The sequence below is a fragment of the Centroberyx affinis genome, unplaced genomic scaffold (assembly GCF_046629955.1).
Source record: "Centroberyx affinis isolate AG114_WGS23_722 - 3 ecotype Tasmania unplaced genomic scaffold, CSIRO-AGI_Caff_v1 ptg000250l_1, whole genome shotgun sequence".
Taxonomy (NCBI): Eukaryota; Metazoa; Chordata; class Actinopteri; order Beryciformes; family Berycidae; genus Centroberyx; species Centroberyx affinis.
Window position 1 is genome coordinate 3124 of NW_027278933.1, and position 19952 is coordinate 23075.

Sequence of the window (19952 nt, forward strand, 5' to 3'; positions counted from 1 at the left end):
AGTTTCAGCCAATGATTTAGTGGTGAAATCTTATTTTGGTAAACTATAAGCTCTTTGGTAAACTATAAGCTCTTTGGTAAACTATAAGTGATCATCATAAGGCAAACAAACATCAATATGAACAAACATCAATTAGCCTACACTTCCAGAAAATCATTAATTTATGTTTTTTCTTTCCTATATTTAGTATAACTTACATCATTTTGCCACTGATTACCAAATATTCAAAGATCCAAAAGCTTTATTTGTCACACGCTCCTCCGAAACGTGCAGTGAAATGCAGTGTGGCATAAACCCTCCAGGCTGTGCTAAAACAAATTAAGACGAAATATCCTAATACATATAATCTAATAGAAAGACAGATAGAGAATAGAGTTTTTAAAAAAATCCAAGACAAAGAAGTGTTTGAAGAGTTTGAATAAAAAACAGAAATCTAAGATAAGATATAACAAGAGCAAAGAACTATGAACAGTTTTATTTTTTTTGCAATGGAGCGCAAATTGCAATACAAAAACCAGGATTATAGGCTACTAGGTAATTTATCTCAGAGCAAAGCAGAGTCTGAAAAATTTATCTGAGTTTTCATCTCGTTGCACCAACTTGACTGAACTTGCCGCTCTCTCTCTCTCTCTCTCTCTCTCTCTCTCTCTCTCTCTCTCTCTCTCTCTCTCTCTCTCTCTCTCTCTCTCTCTCTCTCTCTCTCTCTCTCTCTCCTAAAGCCCCACCCTCCATTACTCAGCCAGCTCTACGTGTTCGGACTGGTGCTGTTAAAGTTACAAGCCCTGGAAAAGCATCTGGGGGGAAGAAAAGAGGACTTTCCTTTCCCCCTCTCTCTCTCTCTCTCTCTCTGCTCCGCTCTTCACGGAGAAAATAAAGCGACTAACTGCTGGTGAAGTCTGGACTCAGGAATCTGTCTGTTTTTATTCAGCGGACAGATGAAAGTCTACCGGCAGGTTTCTGGGTGTTTTCCGACTTGGATTAAGTTCTGCATGGAAACAAATGTTATTTGAACCCGCAGAGAGGAGCGGAGCAAGAAGAGGTGGGTGTCGGATACAAGCCTATATGTCGGGGTTTGGGTTTTTTTTTTTTTTTTTTTTGGATGAGGCTCGGATACAAGCCTGTTTGATTCGGCAAAAGTGATAAAACTGCTGCTGCTGCTGCGATGACCTAATCTCACTCCAATTTCAGGAAAAAGTCATTAAAGGTTTCATCTAATCCGAGAGTAAAAAAGTCGCTCCTCCTCATAGGCAACTTCTTGCGAGCGAAAAACAAGAATAGAGAAAATAGAGAAAATAGAGAATAAGCAAAACACATCTAAAAAACCACTATGGCGCTGAAGGCGAGAGTCCTGTACGACTTCCACTCCGAGAACCCGGGGGAGATCTCCATCTCGGAGAGCGAGCTGGTGACTCTGTTCAGCGAGGAGGAGCTGGAGGGCTGGCTGGAGGGGGAGAACAGCCGCGGGGAGGCCGGCCTCTTCCCCGCCTCCTATGTGGAGATCATCCGGGAGCAGATCTCCTCCTCCTCCTCCTCATCCCCCCCTCCTCCTCCTCCTTCCTCCTGCTCCCCCAACACCAACAACAACGGCTTCTCCTCAGCTGTGAGCATACCCAACGCACCCAAACCCAAAGCCCTGACCCCCACCCACTCCGGCTACCCGTCCCCCGAGCAGCAAGCGTCCCCCCAGCGAGGAGGAGGAAGCTTCCAGACCAGCGATGACGACTGGGACGACGACTGGGACGACGGCCCCTCCTCCTGCGCGGCGGCCGACGAGCCCCGGGGCCTCGGGAGCGCGCCCCCCTTGTACACGGTCACCACCTCGTTGCCCGGGCGACGGGCGAGCGCGCCGGCGCATCAGCACCAGCATCAGCACCAGCAGGCCAAGAGCTCGGCCACGGTGGGCAGGAACCTCAACCGGTTCTCCACCTTCGTCAAGTCCGGGGGCGAGGCGTTCCTGCTGGGCGAGGCGTCGGCCTTCGTGAAGGACGGGGACCGGATCTGCGTGGCGACGGGGCCGCACGGCCCCGAGTGGCAGGAGGACCCGTACCCCTTCACCTGCACCATCGACGACCCCACCAAGCAGACCAAGTTCAAGGGCATGAAGAGCTACATGTCGTACGGCCTGACCCCCACACACACCAACACGCAGGTCAACCGCAGGTACACACACTCTTCCTCTTCCTCTTCCTCTTCCTCTTCCTCCTCTGGGGTTTTACAAGAATTCTCTGTGTCTCTGGGTTACACACACACACACACGCACACACACACACACACACACACACACACACACACCCCAATAAATGTTTCTGTGGTTCACGCTGTGGGCACAATTTTTTCCACAAAATGGCAGAAACAGATCTGACTGTGGCTTTTTTTCTCGTCCGTCTCCTTCAGGAATCTGCCTTTCTGAGATTTGTCCTTTTTGCATCTTTGACATTGTCCAAACAAAATAAACCCCTAAAAGACAATAGAAACCAAATCCACTGGTCTTAAAATGAAGAGTTGAAGACGTTTCTGGTGAAGACTCTCGGATGAAACATCTTCAACTCTTCATTTTAAGTCCAGTCCTGGATTTGGTTTCTATTGTTTGGGGTTTTTTTGGGACATTGTCAAAGATGCAAAAGAGAATCTCAGAAAGGGAGATTCCTGAGGGAGACAGGCAAGACATTGTCCAAAACCAAAAAAAAACAAACAATAGAAACTAAATCCACTGGACTTCAAATGAAGAGTTGAAGATGTTTCTTAAGCACAAAGTAGAACTGAAGAAGTCGGATGAGAACGTCTTCATGAAACATCTTCAACTCTTCATGTTTAGTCCAGTGGATTTCTGTCTGAGATTCTCTTTTGCATCTTTGACAATGTCCCAAAAAAACAATAGAAACCAGATCCACTGGACTTAAAATGAAGAGTTGAAAATGTTTCGCCGCTCCTCTGAGAGTCTTCATCAGAAACGTCTTCAACTCTTCATTTTAAGACCAGTGGATTTGGTTTCTATTGTCTTTTAGGGGTTTATGTTTTTTTGGGACAATGTCAAAGATGCAAAAAGGACAAATCTCAGAAAGGGAGATTCCTGAGGGAGACGGACGAGAAATGCAAGAAAAAAAAAAAAAGCCCCTGGTCGGTTCTGTTTTTGCCATTTACTTCTGAGATTCCCTTTTGCATCTTTGACATCGTCCAAAAAAATAAACCCCTAAAAGACAATAGAAACCAAATCCACTGGTCTTAAAATGAAGAGTTGAAGACATTTCACTACTCAGCCCAGAGGCTTCTTTAGTTCTAGTTAGTGTCGGGGAAACATCTTCAACTCTTCATGTAAGGTGTATTTAAGGTGTTTTTAACGGGGTCTCCTCTGTTAATAACTCATTTTAAGGGGGTTTTGCATGAATTAAGATAGTGAATTAATGTAAATGTTAAGGGTGTTTTAGAGATGATCTCTCCTGTGTCTCAGGCTCAGCTCCTGTTGTCAGGCACGTTGCTCTGAAAATATTCAATCGCAGTCCCAACATGTCTGCGCATTCCTTCTCCTCACCTCCTCCTCCTCCCTTCTCCATCCCTCCTCCCTCATCTGTTTTCCTCTCCTCCGTCCTCCCCTCGCTTTCACCCCTCTCTCCCTACTCCCTTCCCTCCCTCCCTCCCTCTCACCCCTCTCTCTCCTGCTCCTCTTTCTCTCCTCATTTCACCCAAATTCCTTCTCTCCTCCTCCCTCCTCGTTCCTACTCGTCCCTCTGCCCTCCTTCATCTGTTTTCCTCGCCTCCATCCTTCCTTCCCTCGCTCCCTCCTCCTCCTCCCTCTTCCTCGCTCCCTTGCTCCCTAATCTCCCTCATGTCCACTCAAATTTTCCCTTTCACGTCCTTTCCACCACCTCCTTTCCTTCTCATCCATCCAATCCACCCCTATAAATCCCTCCATACCTTCGCCTCATGCCCATCCTCCTTTTCTACACTTTCTTCCCTCCTTCCCTCCTCCCCTCGCTCCCTCCTTCTCCTTCTTCCTCGTGCTTCCTCCTTCTTCTTCGCGCTTCCTCCTTCTTCCTTGCTCCCTAATCCCCCTCATTCCAACTTAAATTTTCCCTTTCCACTCCCTTTCCTTTCCTAAATCCCTCCATACCTTTGCCTCTTTACTCATCCTCCCCTTCTACACTTTCTTCCCTCCTTCCCCTCATCCCTCGCTCCCTCTCTCTATAACTTCCTTCCGTCCCTCACTCCCTAATCCCCCTCATTCCCATTTATCCTTCCCTTTCACCTCTTTTTCCTCCTTATAAATCCCTCCGTACCTCCGTCCCTTCACTCATCCTGCTCTCCCACACTTTCTTCCCTCCTTCCTTCCTCCCCTCGCTCCCTCCTTCTCCTTCTTCCTCGCGCCCTTGCTCCCTAATCACCCTCATTCCCACTTAAATTTTTCCTTTCCACTCATCCTCCTCTTCTACACTTTCTTCCCTCCTTGCTTCATCACTGTCTCCCTCCTCCTCCATGCCCTCGCTCCCTCCTTCCACTCCTCCCTGGCTCCCTCGCTCCCTCGCTATAACTTCCTTCCGTGTCTCGCTCCCTAATCTCCCTCATTCCCACTTATCTTCCCCTTTCACCTCTTTTCCCTCCTTATAAATCCCTCCGTACCTCTGTCCCTTCACTCATCCTCCTCTTCTACACTTTCTTCCCTCCTTCCCCTCCTTCCTCGCTCCCTCTCTCTATAACTTCCATCCTCCCCTCGCTCCCTAATCCCCCTCATTCCCACTTATCTTTCCCTTTCACCTCTTTTCCCTCCTTATAAATCCCTCCGTCCCTTCACTCATCCTGCTCTCCCAAACCCTCCTTCCTTCACCCCTGTCTCCCTCCTCCTCCTCCTCCTCCTCCCTCTATCCGTCCTCTCTCCTCAGGTATAAGCACTTCGACTGGCTGTACGCGCGGCTGGTGGAGCGTTTCCCCGTCATCTCGGTGCCCCACCTGCCGGAGAAGCAGGCGACCGGCCGCTTCGAGGAGGACTTCATCTCCAAGCGGAGGAAAGGCCTGATCTGGTGGATGAACCACATGACCAGCCACCCGGTGCTGGCCCGCTGCGACGTCTTCCAGCACTTCCTGACCTGCGGGGCGGACGAGAAGGCCTGGAAGCAGGGGAAGAGGAAGGCGGAGCGGGACGAGCTGGTCGGGGCAAACTTCTTCCTCACCATCAGGTAGGAGGCAAGGTTATTATTGTCGTTAACGGGAAACTAACTAAGTAACGGAAACCAGGTGTGGAAAAACATTTTCGTTAACTGAAATAAAAATAAAAACGAGGCTTTACAAAAAAAAAGATAACTAACTGAAACTGTATTGTGTGTTTACAAAACTAACTAAAATAAACTAAAATTATAGAGAAAATGTCTTTAGTTTTTGTCTTTGTCAATTTATTTCATAAATAAGCCTAGTATTTTGAATTTTTGAATCTGACAAATACCCCATGTTACAAAAAAAGACTAAAACTAAGACTGAAACTAATAAAAACTAAACTAAAACTAAGCATTTTCAAAAAATAAAAACTAAACTAGCAAACCTGCTTTAAAAACGAATTAAAACTAAACTGAAATTGAAAACAAAAAGTCAAAACGAAATAAAAATAAAAACTAATGAAAAATGCAAAACTATAATAACCTTGGTAGGTGGAGGAGTTCACTGCTGGGAAGGTTGCTGGTTTGAATCCCGAACTAGAGACTATTATTAGTGGCCTAGACTCAGATTAAAGTCTTCAGTACACACTGTTTTATCCCTGAAATGTCCTTGATTTCTCCATTACATAAACATTAATAATTATCCATCAAAAATACAATAGTTTTAAAATAGTAAGGTTAGTATCATGGGTTTATAAGGAATTTATTCATGGGTTGATTCACAGAGACACTAGTAATTATGGGATTTTGCAGGTTTACAGGGTTATTAAGTGGAAATTAATGGAAAAGTGGCTCACACATGCAAAATCACATGTTAAATAATCACATTAATGTTTATAAAACTCAGACATTTTCTCTCAGACTCACTATTTCTCGATTGGAAAAACTGGTCACTCTGTTGCTCTTACTACCACTGTCTCTCTCCACATACATGCAAATCCCACAGCTGAATGCAGCAACTTCAGGCGCGTTCTCTGGTGCTTGTCGAAAGGCATTCTGGGAAACGTAGGAAATCACTAGTAGAAGCGGACGAGGCAGGTTGAGGGGAAAGTGGGTTCACTAAACACAGTAAATCACAACAATCATCACTAAATAACTGCTGGAATACACTGAGCATCATAAGCTGAAGATATCTAACAGTGTAAGAGGATCTGAGGGGGATTTTTCCTTTAATATACACATTAATATCAGGCATTTTTTTTGTCAGAGTTCAGGTTAGACTTTCTTCCCAGCCTGTTGCTGAAGGCTTTCATCATTGGGAGCGGCTGATAGTGAGGGACAGAGCACAGATCCCACATCTGTGTCGTAAAGATGATCTAATGACTGACTCAGATAATATTCATCATGTCCATAAAGTCTTTCTCGGAAACAAGGCCACAAAGTTCAAAGTTATAAGTAAGTGTAAAAAGAACACTCACACAATCTCATCGACTATTACTAACCGTCCAGACCTCTCAGGTGGTCTGGGACAGGTCTGCTTTCTGTCCCCAGAGTCAAAACTAAACATGGAGAGGCAGCGTTCAGTTTCTATGCTCCACATATCTGGAACAAACTCCCAGAAAACTCTCAGTTCTTTTAAATCAAGGCTGAAGACTTTTCTGTTTGCCGCTGCCTTTTATGACATTTATGTTACATTTATATTACACCTTTATTGTTGTATTTTACACCTGTCCTATTCTATTTTAGCCTATTTTTTTTTGGGGTTTTTATTCTCTTAGCTCTTTAATGAACTTTATTTTTCTTGGTCTTTTATTTGAATTTTATCCTTTTCATTTTGTCTCTGTCTTTGCTTTTAATGTTTTATGTAAAGCACTTTGAATTGCCCTGTTGCTGAAATGTGCTATATAAATAAACTTGCCTTGCCTATTTTATTAATATTTATTTCTTTCATTTTACTTTGCCTATAGTTCTAATTCATGCATTTATTTTACTATTATATTGTATAATAGTTCCTATTGTATTTGTTTTACTATTGTGTTGTGTTTTTATTCTGTAAAGCACCTTGTAAACTCTGTAGGGCTGCAACTAACGATTATTTTCATTATTGATTAATCTATCGATTATTATTTTGATTAATTCGTTAATCTTTTAGTCTATAAAATGTCAAAAATAATGACAAATGCCAATCACAAGTTACCAGAGTCCAAAATAATTATTTTTACAATTACTTACTCAGTCTGAGCAGTAGCCAAAAAACCCCAAAGTATTAATTTTATAATGATATGAAACGGAGAAAAGCAGCAAATCTTTGTGAAGCTGCAACCAGCAAATGTTTGGTATTTTTACTTGATAAATTACTAAAACAACCAATTATCAAAATTATAATAGATACATTTTCTGTTCGGTTCAGCCCTAAAGTTTATGATCATTATCATTATTATTATTAAATTAACAACCCCCCCCCCCCCCCCCCCCCGCAGCACGCCGGCCGTCCCTCTGGACCTGCAGGAGGTGGAGAGTAAGATCGAAGGCTTCAAGGCGTTCACCAAGCGGATGGACGAGAACATCGTGGTCGTCAACACCTCCATCAACGAGTTCGCCCGCAAGCAGATCACCGGCTTCAAGAAGGAGTACCAGAAGGTGGGCCAGTCCTTCAGGCTGCTGGGCCAGGCCTTCGAGCTGGACCAGCAGGCCTACTCCGCCGGCCTGAACCGGGCCATCGCCTACACCGGGGAGGCCTACGAGGCGGTCGGGGAGTACTTCGCGGAGCAGCCGCGGCAGGACCTGGACCCCATATCGGACCTGCTGGACCTCTACAGAGGACACCTGGCCAACTATCCGGACATCATACATGTGCAGAAAGGTGGGGAGCGTGTTCACATGCAGCAAAATCTGAATCATAGTATTATAAAAGCTGTTTTTCTGTCTGACAGTTTACATAGACAGTAATAATTCCATCTTTTCCCGATTAAGGCGGTACCACTGCCATGGTGTCCAGCCCACATGAGTCATAGCCCTTAGAACTTTTTTAATTTGCATGGTGATTCATAGCGGTCTGGAGGCAAGCCTATTCACCGGCAGTTATTTCAAACAGATACTATCCGACAAACCTGATTGGATGGTCAGTGTAGGCGGGACAAACCTACTTGTTGACCAGACCGATGTGAATCACGATGCAAATTCAAAAAGTGCTAAAGGATGAGATTCATGGGGGCTATAATTGTATTAATAAGGTCACATTTTTATCGATCCCTCTAGGGAAATTTGTCTTTTTTCGCTTGCATCCCTCCACAGGGAGGTCAGAGGTCAGAGGTCAGGGGTCAAAGGTCAAAGGTCAGGGGTCAGCACTGCTGGAACTGATAGGGACTCTGTGTCTTGCTTCAAGGCCCCTCTGTCTCTTTTTCTCTTTCTCTTTTTTCCACCTCTGTCTCTCTCTCTCATCGTCTCATTCAGTTCCTCTCTCTCTTTCTCTCTCCTTTCATTCTCTCTCTCTCTCTATTCCGATCTCTCTCTCTGTCTCTCTGTCCCTCTCATTCAGTTTCTCTCTCTCTCTCTCTCTCTCTCTCGCTCTCTCTCTCTCTCTCCCTCTGTTTCATTCTCTCTCTCTGTCCCTCTCTCCCTCTCATTCAGTTTCTCTCTCTCTCTCTCTCTCTCTCTTTCTGTTTCATTCTCTCTCTCTGTCCCTCTCTCTCTCATTCAGTTTCTCTCTCTCTCTCTCTCTCTGTTTCATTCTCTCTCTGTTCCTCTCTCCCTCTTATTCAGTTTCTCTCTCTCTCTCTCTCCCTCGCTATTTATCTCCCTCTCATTCAGTTTCTCTCTCTCTCTCTCTCTGTTTCATTCTCTCTCTGTCCCTCTCTCTCTCTCTCATTTAGGTTCTCTCTCTCTCTCTCTCTCTCTCTCTCTCTCTTTCTCTCTCTCTCTCCCTCGCTATTTCTCTCCCCCTCATTCAGTTTCTTGCCCTTTCTCTCTCTCTCTGTCCCATATAATCTGGATTCCCATGCTACAGAACAGACTGTATAATTTTATGTGAAACAGAGAGAGACACACATTTACTTTTTTTTTTCAAAAATGGCGTTAAAGCGTACTTCACAGCGTTAACAAAAACTCGCCCGGCAAACTCTCTATCAGTGACTCATGTCAATAGCAGTTCAGTCGATTTTGAGTCTCCAACAAAGGGCGGCATCTGTTTTCATTTACTGAACTGCAACGTCAGTCTGGGTCGAGAACTGAAACCAGGCCTGATTCATTCAAACTCTCTGGGTACTGTGAGAGGCTGCACTCGCTCACCCAAACACACACACACACACACACACACACACACACACACGCACACACACACGTACAAACACAGGGGAGTTAGCTTGTTAGCTCCCTGCAGGTTGGGAGGAGGGAGTCGCTGCTGGCACACACAGTCCTGACGTTTGCCAAACCTGGAGGCCCCGTCTCTCCGGTCCTGTGAAACTTTGTTCTCCAGATACAATCACAGCCGAGAGCGACGGAGACGCCGCCTGAATCCCAACCGCCTTGACTGACAACACTTCACCTACTTTCTGACTGACAAACGATGCGTTGGAGAGGCACTCGGAGAGGAACAGCTTCCACCAACGCGGTTCTCACCGTTTCCAGCAATGTTAAGAAGATGAAAAAATATTCTGGAACAACTTCACCCACCGACAAGCTGCCTGGAAAGGGCAGGAAACACTGGAGGAGAGTAAATTCCAGTAACACTCGCAGTACTGAGAACAAATATTTATTAGTTTCGGCTCCTGGGCTTCGTCAGGGATTGTCAAAGTTTTACTGATAATTTGTTCTCAACGCTGCAAATGTTCCTGGAATTTACAGTTTTCCAGCAATGTTAAGAAGCCAACTTTCTGCCGATCTTTCTGTTTCTGTTGTCAGACGACTCCAATCGAGGGTCACAAAATGCTAACTGGCTACCCAACGCTCATCTGACAACAGAAACAGCAAGATCTGTATTGTCTTATAGCCAAAGCTGTGTTGAAACACAAAATAAATTGGCACAGAAAGAAGTAGGAGACAGACATTTGGCTGGTAATTGCTGGTAATGGTGAGAAAGGATCTATAACCTGTGGAAGTATGTCAGCCATAACTTGCTGTTACACCCAAAGACGTCATTGCTTTGGCTTAAATTTTAAGTTAAATTGATTTATTGACCTTGCAGCCACATCCTTAGGATATTGAATCAAGTCTCTATCTCTGTTAGTTTCATAGTTATGACTAAAAAACGATCACCACCAAAATCTAATCAATTGCTTTTTGAGATATCCTGCTTACAGACAGACAGACAGACAGACAGACAGACAGACTAACTGACAAAGGTGAAAAAGTTACAGGTAGATTGGATGAAACTTTATTGATCCATGTGGGGAAATAGGTCATTGCAGCAGTATTGGTTGGAAATATGAAAAGGAGTATATATATAAAGGAGTATTACTAACATGTATGGATTAAGATACAGTTGTTACTGCATTTACTGACAGATTCATTCATTAATTCACAGTCACGACGGGTTAATGTGGATTACTAAATTAGAAATATGTGCTATACACATATGTAAATATATGTAGGTATAGCCTAAATAATAAAATACAAAAAGTATCAGTATGTATCAGTATGATATGGTGGAACCAGTATGAAAAAACACATTAATATATGCAGAATATAACAATAACAGAGATAGGTGAAACCTGAAGGAGATAGTATGTAAATTTACAGTGATGTACATGTGCATCATGTTCATACTAGTCTACAGAAGGCCGTACATAAAGTGTTGTGGCGTGTGCACTAGTGTTATAAAGACTGTAACCTTATCAATATATTCAATTAACAGAAGTCAATAGTATGTTGTCACTGAATTTCAAAATGTCGACTTTTCACTTTTCAGGAACTAAGGAAAACTGTTTTGGTTTTAGCTTGATGACGATGCATTTTTGAGTTTTAGCCAACAGGGTTTTTTAAAGTGTTTCAGAAGTGCAAGAAGTGGGAGAATTTCCTCAATCCACAGAGGAGCATGTAATCCTTCAGTTGAAGATAAAACACCAAAATCACCAAAATTGCTGTTATGAGGTTTTCACACAACAACAGCTGTATGTAAACTGATGCTTTGTGCAAAATTGGAATTGTAGCAGTCTTTCTTACTTTCTTACTGTTTTTCCTCATTCTCATGTGTTTACATTATTGTGAAGAAAAAGCCTTTCAGACACATGGGGGTTTGGCAGCTGATATAAAAACCAGTTGGCTGCGTACAATCAGAGCTGAGAGCTTTGAAGGGGAAACACCGGCTGAATCCCAATAGTTTGTGTAACTGACAGGATTTTGTTTACTTGCGAACTAATTGACACAACAGTTTCTTTAATTATACAATGGAGTTTATGGACTCAAGTGTCTGTGTAATCAATCAGAAAATAGGCGAAGCCCCAACGATCCGTCGCCGCTGTCATGTGAAAACATTCTACATCTGCTTTTGCCGTTTTTCTTTTTTTTTTTTTTTTTTTACTTTGAGGACTGAGAGTTTCCATGTCGGTTTACAGTATGTGCTGAGTAACGTCCATAAATACATACACACACGACGCAAAGTCTGTCTGTACTGTTTGTCATCGTTGCGAAACAACCCCCCCCCCCCCCCCCCTTCAACAACTGCATACTAACAAAAGCTGGCATGTTTAGTCACAGTTTCCATAACAGGCGTTTTGGTGTAAGGCCTTCATCAGGAGAGCTTTTTTTTTACAAGGGAAGAAAGCAGATAGAAGAAATCAGCTTTTTTTTGTTTGTATTTTTTTTTACCAAATAAACCGTCGGATTACACTCTATTGACTTGGCCCTCAAAGGAAAGCAGACTGCAGGGGTTTTTTTTTTTGGTTTTTTTTGTTTTTTTGCATTTTCCAAGACGTCAAACCCCATTCCTCACTCAGCAGGTCTGCATTCCACAGATGTCTACAGTGCTGAAGGATTTCTCTAATAACAGCCTAATTACAAAAACACCGGCGTGAAAAAAAAAAAACGGCTTCCGGGACAGCTCTGTTGACTTCAATGTCCCTTTACTGTATTGTCCCGCTTTCCTTATTCTGGCTGTGGGGTCCACAGGCCACATCTGATTTGAATGAGCGGAGATTCCTGGGCCTCTTGTCCTGTGTTGCCCTGGGACTGCTGGAATGCAAAACGGAGCAGTCTCAGGATTAGTTTCCCCCTCCTCCTCCTCCTCTTTTTTTTCTTCTCCCTCCTTCCTCCTGGTGATACACTGGGAGAGAGAGAGGAGGAGGAGGAGGAGGAGGAGGAGGAAGGGGGAGGGTGGGGTGTTGGTGTCGACTCATAGTTACAGAGCTGAACAAGTTTCCCACCGGCCGACAAGTACAAGAGTTCAGCTTACGGCTCCGTAATCGCATTGCCTGTGCGAGGGAGAGCAAAGTCCCAAGTTAATTTCAGGTCGTGAGAGTGTTTGTGCGGTTATGGTGTGTGTTTTCTGTGTGTGTGTGTGTGTGTGTGTGTTGGAGAAAGAGAGATAGATAGAGAGAGAGAGAGAGAGACTATACTTCCCCTCCCCTTGTTAGAGACTGGGTCGTTGAGGTCAGGACGGAGAGCGGTGCCAGGCTACCGGCTGGCTCCTCGTCATTTCTTCCACACGCAGCAGTTTTCGAGTGTTACTAAGAGTTCCTCTTCGCTCGTTTCTCATGGGTCGTGTCTGTCCGTAACGCACGGACCGCCGCTATTCTGCCCCGACAGTTGAGTCAGACGTAAACGAGTCACGACTGTGCGTCCTTCTGTGGGGAACTTCTAGAGAAACGTTGACAGTGTTGGTTGCGTGCAAGTGTTGAAACGCGATGACAAAAGTGTCAAGTGTGCAGTGTGTGTGTATGAAATGTGGTGATGTGACTAGATGTGATTTTTTTTTTGTACTTCAACATGTACTTTGTAATTTATTGTATTGTTTGTGCTGTATTTTATGTCGACCTGCCCTGGGACTGCAGATGGAAATTAGCAATTAGCTGTAATCTGGTGCAAAGCATCTTTTCTCTTTTCTGAGATCAATGTTCTCTTTTGCACATGGTCCCTGACAAATAAACTCAATAAACTAAACTAAACTAAACTAAACTAAAAGCAGCTCATTTCTGCAGAATAAAAAATGACATATTTTGAGATGAGTGGGAGCGTTTGGATAAAGGCCAAAAAAAAAAGTGTTTCTCTCTCCAAGTGTTGCAACGATCTTTTCGACCGTTTCCACTTCATTCAAACTCTAAAAATGCATTAAAACTAAAACTCTCTCACTGCCCCTTTGCCCTCTTTCATTTCCTCTTTTTGTTCCGCCCTTTACACTCGCCACCTTTCCTCAACCTCCTCCTCCTCCTACCCTCCCTCCTCCCTCCTGCTCCCTCCTCCTCCTCCTCTTCCTCCAGGTGCGCTGACCAAGGTGAAGGACTGCCCGAAGCAGGAGGGCGATCTCCACGACCGGTGCAACATCATCTCCTGCGCCACGCTGGCGGAGATCCAGCACTTCCACCGCACCCGCGTACGGGACTTCCGCTCGCAGATGCAGCACCACCTCCGCCAGCAGATCAGCTTCTTCCAGAAGATCACCGCCAAGCTGCAGGACGCGCTGGAGAGATACGACGACGACCAGTAGAACAAGAACAGAGAGAGGAGAGAGAGAGAGAAGAAGAAGAAGAAGAAGTTGGCTTGGACTGATTGGAATTGGTACAGAAGTCTTGCGGAAATGGGACTCGGACCGGGACGATTGACGGGTCCGATTGAAGGGAGAAGATGTGAGGTTTGGATATATATCGTGGAGACTTGGGGGTGATGGATCCCGGGCCCCGAAGGAGCTTTATTGGGAAGAAATATGCCACTCTGTAGAAAAATTAGGTCACTGGACTGTGGAATGACAACTTCTTGGATTGTCCGGACGGTGCTGATGAATGTACCAGGAACAGGGTTTTCGCTAATGCTCCAGGCACGTCCTGCGACTCAGCGGGACTGCATTAGATATTAAAGACAGATGCTTTTCCAAATCTGACTAAGCCGCCTCCCTTTCTCGCTTCCTGGTTTCGGGGAGGGGGGGGGGGGTCACGTGATCGTCCCGTTCCTCCCCGCCTCCCGCCTCCCGCTTAATGGAAACCATCCACCGGTCTGGCAACGAGACACGAGACAGAAACCGAGAGATTAAACTCCCCCAAACCACTTGAACTTTAACTGGATGTTTCTGAACCCGGGTTTTCACGATTTCAAGACTAAAGTTCTGTGTTTTTTGGGAGGGTTTTTTTTTTTTGGTGTTTGTTTTTTACTTGAATGACCTGCTCAGTATTGTTTTGATAGGACTTAACAGCGGTACGTACGTGATAGTTTTTCGAACACGGAAAGAGGCAAAGTGGGCAGAATCTATTCCCTTCTAGTAGCTGGATTCTCATTACAGCTTGAAAACTGAGCTACTTCTGATATCAGATGTCTCTCGTATATTTGATCTGTTGATAGATGCCGTCACACACCGTTTTATTTTACTATTTTAAGCCCTGAATTGTTTTTTGTAGTTTACTCTGTGCACTGCCCCGACCCCGACTCCACTGATGGATTGAGCTCAGGCTGATTTTCTTTTTCGAGAGACTGCTGCTCGGTTTCGGGAAGCGGCTCCACAGCTCTTCTTAGAGTCGTGTTTTTCTTTGGGATATTTCGCCGATACCTGAAGGGGAAATGTGTCTTTTTCACCTCGTCTTCCACAGGGAGGTCAAAGGTCAGATACAGGGTCGGATACAGACCGGGACTCCCGGATTTGGCAGGGATTTGGCGGCGCGGGAGCTTGAACCCGGGTTCTTCCAGTTAACGGACGGTCACTCCTACCCACAATGCCACCCTGCTGCCCCAAAACTGGACTTGTTAAACTATCAGTCAGGAACCAAAATGAGTCCACAGCCTGTTTGTGGTGGATCCCTAATGTATTTGTATTGTTATACTGTTTTCATGAGCCTGAACCCCTGAATTTAATCAGTTGGGGTTCCTGGATGAACGAGTACAAAATGCCTAGAGGGGAAGCTTAGGATATGGTATATATATATATATAGGCTCCCAAAAACTGGGACAAATCTGTCATAGATGATTTTGAAAATGAGATAATCAATTGAATGTATATTACAGTGGTGCATTTAGTGCCGACAGCTGTTGACACGTCTTCACTCTCACTTTAAATCTCTCTGGTAAATGTTGCTGTAATTTCAGGTATGACTTCACATCCCCCCTGCTGGGGCTCCACTCGCTCTCGACTATCAGCGGCGTTCCTAACAAGAAACTCCCATGATTAAATAGGATTAAACCATTACTTAACACTTTTAATGTAACGTAAAGGAGCAACATTTCAGGAAAACAAATAAAGGTAGAATGTATTTCAATCGTGTCTCTCTGCAAAGGCTTCGTTGATGATGACTGTTGTCCTTAATTACAATGTATTGTTTCACTGTTATGAAGTCTCTCATTTTGTGTCTCGGTGAGTGTGTTTACATTCTCATTCATAGTCCGTTTACATTCTAGAAGTAATGTTACTTCTTCTAGATCGGTGGTTCTCAACGTGGGGTCCGGGGACCACCAGGGGTCCTTGAGAGGGTTCCAGGGGGTCCCCAGCAAACTGAAGAACTATTAAACTTCAGCATTATTTCATTTGTAAGAAGTTAACACAATTAGAGAATGTAGAAGAATGACTGTTTTGATCATAGTTTCTCTGTTATCTCTCTACCTACAATACAGATAGTCATGGGATTCTGGACAAAATATTCTCAGATTTGGGTCCGAGAGACAAAACCTCATCAAATAGGGGTCTGCGGCTCTAATGTGGACTAAATTAGGGTCCTCGATATGAAAAAGGTTGAGAATCACTGTTCTAGATGATATTCAGGATATTCAAATATTCTGTTTATGAGTTTATATATAATTTACAATAACTGGGATAATCCTGAATATGAAAAACCTGAATATGCTAGCTGATATATACTGATTTTAACCGGTATATTCTGACAAATCCTGTTTACTGTTGGGTTTGGCGAACAGTGCAAGTGCTGTTTCCTTGGAGTCACGAGCATCAAATTAATGCAACGCTACTGAACACACACAGCAGGAAAATTATAGTTTATCATATTATCTGCATGCATACAGGTATACGAAAAAACTGGTTACTGATCATTCCATGTAAATGCAATATTCAGACAAAAACCTGGCATGAAAACCGGGGATGAGGCTCATATTCAGAATAATAATGTGCATGTAAACACACTCAATGTTATTTATTTATGTCGGGGTTGTTGTTGTTTTCTGAGCGTTACTCCTCCTCTTTCCCCAGCCCAGATTTTCCCACTTGGTCTTGGGATTCAAACCTGTGGCGTTACGGTCACAAGTGAAGTCGGCTTCTGTAACCTTGGCTTGAGGCTACCAGCACCCCATAATGCCAGGGATTCCTAAATATCTGTAAATGCTGGTCTTAGTGGATCTTCATGAAAATGCAGGAGAGACAAAATCAGAACAAAACCATGTAGGGAGTGAGAAAGAAAGAGAGAGAAACTGTGAGAAAAGGAAAAAGAGGAAGAGGAAGAAAAAAGTTAGGAGGTATCAGTATCCTGTTGTCTGGGGTTTCCTTGTCTTGGCCTCTTAGAGCGCTTCACCTCCAAGAATAGCAAAGAAAACAAAGAGAATACTATTTTTCCATTTTGGACCATTTGAATTGCCCTAATAAGAGGATGTAGGCTCTTACTGTTTCTCCACATTGTTCAGCTGGGAAACACTTAACAGCTGTTGTAACCAAGTTGACCGTAACAACAGTTAAGCACATAAACACTCACTGCTGTGGTGTTTCTGCACTGACACTTCCCACACATCATCTGTCAATCAAACAGTGTGGGCGGAGCTTGGATTTTCTTGTTGATGCAGTTTGAGTTTCTCTGTTCTCTGTCTGTTCAGCCATGGTGGCTATCGCTGCTCATGCTAACTACCCAGTTCTTCTTCTTCTTCTGTTTATTCCACACAAACCGGAAATGTAAAACGCATCACTTCCTGTGCGGCAGAGGATTTTTCCCAGGAAAGAGCTACAGAACAGACAGTGGAGAAGATTTATGAACTGGATATAGACTGAATCACTGTTGAGTTAGAGCAATGAGCAGTAGCAAAATAGCCGGTTATTTATATGAAAATGTCACAGATTATTACTTTAAGGAATATTTACTAACTGTTTTTCCAGTTTGAGGGCCAAAAACAGGACACATTTCCACAATAATTCCTCTGTCATTTGCTTGCATCATGTCAGCTGATGTCATATCAAAGTTATTCAAGAAATCTTGCTTAATATTTTAATATTTCAATATAACAAAGCTGTATTCTGAGTGTTGTCAGTCCAAAGCATTCCTGTAGCAGTTTATCACTTGCTGGGGAGGAGGAGGAGGGAGGGGGGAGGGGGGAGGAGGAGGAGGGGGGCGGGGGGGATGGGGGGGTGCAGCCTGGTATCTGACACCAGTGTTCACAGACAGCAGGTCGTATTACTGCGGCTCCAGGCCCTTCATTATTTAGACCTGCCTCTTTCTCCGCCTCTTCTCATTCTTCAGTTTCTTTCTGTTCTGTTTTCATGATAATCACTGGGATTGATTAGACAGATAGATAGATAGGTTATTCTGAATCAACCGATCCATTCTGCTCACAAAGACGTTGCCGACTTTGGCGTTTTTTGAGGGATTTCTTTAAGAGTCTTTCCTCCTTTCATCCCCGCTCTGCTCACTTCAGGCTATACCTGAGCCATTAAGTTTTAAAACTACCAGAGCAGCAGTGCCTCAGAACAAGTAGGTGTTTTTTTTTTTTTAGGTCGCTCAATGTCCCGCAGCCCAGTCCCAGTCTATTTTTACAGACAAGACAAACATTCTCACATCTCCCGGTTCAGTCTGGTTTGTGTCTGTCTCTTCTAATCCTAAAACAAACTCCACTGTCTTGTCCAAACTGCTGCCCTCCATCACAGAAGTACATGACAGTGGGGGGAAGAAAAGGTCAAGAAACGCTCCAGCTTCCTCTCTCTTTCTGCACACAGTCAGTATAGTTGTAAATATCAATGCTTGCTGCCATTCATTCTTGTCCAGTATGAAAAACAAACTCCCACAGAGCGAGAGAATCCATCAGGAAACAAGTCAGAATTTGGTTTGGTCAAACTTTCTGTTTTTATTAACTGAACAGATTGTTTCTGCGTCAGAGCAGCTCTGCCTGGACAAATGTTTGTAGAAGTAAAAGTTAAATCTGCCCAGGACCCACAGGGGGTCCCCGGACCTCAGTTTGGGAACTGCTGGAACAGATCGATGCACTTTCCTCTGCAGTTTATCCTCAAACACACGGCTCTTTCATCTCCAGTGGATCCCTCTCAGTTAATACAAAACAGGTTAATCTTCATGCATAACCTTACATGATATTAGCCGAAATGTCCAACATGTTTGTTCAAAATGTGAAAGTAAAACTATCACATTTTGATTTTCAATACTCCACTTATCCGTCAATTCATATAAAAAATAATTTAAACAAGATATTTCAGCTTAGTTGGGTTCTAAATTCACTGTTGATTTGTCAAATCTGAAGATAGGCTATACTTAAAGGAACAGTTCACCCAAAAAATAAAATTCTGTCATCATCTACTCCCCCTCATGCCAAATGAAACACAGGTGAAATGTGTTAGTCCATATAACACACAGGGAGGCTGCCAGCACAACTTGGTAGCAGCCTTCTCCAAAACAACTGAAGTCAATGGGGACCTGTTCTTTAGAGCTCCAAAACAAAAACAGCCAAACAATCACACTGTGAATAGAAAGACCTATACACCATTATTTGTTGCAAATCAATCAGCTGTAGTTAAGATTTGCACTAAATGATGGTGTAAATATACTGTAGGTCTTTTTGGAACTCTGAAGAACTGGTCCCCACTGACTTCAGTTGTTTTGGAGAAGGCTGCTATGGAGTTGTGCTGCAGCCTCCCTGTGTGTTATATGGACAAACTTCACCTGTGTTTCAACTGGCATGAAGGGGGAGGAGATGATGACAGGATTTTCATTTTTGGGTGAACTATTCCTTTAAAATCACAGAATTAAATTGTGAGGGAAATATTTGTTAAAACCCTCTTCCAAAAGTCAGAAACTAAATCACTGTCAACCATCACACTTACTGCTCTCTTTCGTTCTCTCATCATTTATTTCCAAATAGTAATGTGTGTTGCAGTCTGACAGTGGAAAAGTAAAGCCCGAGGCCCTTGAATAGTTTGTTCATGTTTAAACCTGGAGGATGTTAACAGGCTGATTATGTTGCTCTGTGTTGCTGCGCTTTGCACATGCTGACCAAATAAGTGCAATGCAGAACTAGAGACTGGACTTTGTCTCCTTTTATCTCCTGTAATATTCCTAGAGTGACCTTTAGTTCTGCAGTGATATTTTTATAATATGCTTCTATCCTTCTTAGTTATATTGTTATTTGTCGTTTGGGCATTTGCAGCAGTTTTCAGTCCTTTAGTCTAATGCACACTCACCGAGCTCTTTATTAGGAACACCTGTACACCTGCTTATTCATGCAATTATCCATTCAGCCAATCATGTGGCAGCAGTTCAATGCATAAGATCATGCAGATACAGGTCAGCAGCTTCAGTTCATGTTCACATCAAACATCAGAATGGGGGGAAAAATGTGATCTCAGTGACTTTGGCCGTGGCATGGCTGCTGGTGCCAGACGGGCTGCTTTGAATATTTCTGAAACTGCTGATCTGGGATTTTCACGCACAGCAGTCTCTAGATGTTATACAGAACGGTGCGAAAAACAAAAAACATCCAGTGAGCGGCGGTTCTGCGGACAGAAACGCCTTGTTGATGAGA

The 19952-nt window shown here is 43.8% G+C and overlaps 1 protein-coding gene across 1 annotated transcript; it reads left to right on the forward strand.

Annotated features, from left to right (window-relative positions):
- The first annotated feature begins 792 nt into the window (after nt 1-792).
- On the forward strand, nt 793-15497 carry LOC139665925 (sorting nexin-18-like). The gene is made up of 4 exons (XM_071544982.1): nt 793-2160; nt 4875-5168; nt 7562-7944; nt 13493-15497. The coding sequence occupies exons 1-4, from the start codon at nt 1328-1330 to the stop codon at nt 13717-13719; spliced, it is 1737 nt and encodes a 578-aa protein (XP_071401083.1). The 5' UTR covers nt 793-1327; the 3' UTR covers nt 13720-15497.
- Nucleotides 15498-19952: the final 4455 nt, after the last annotated feature.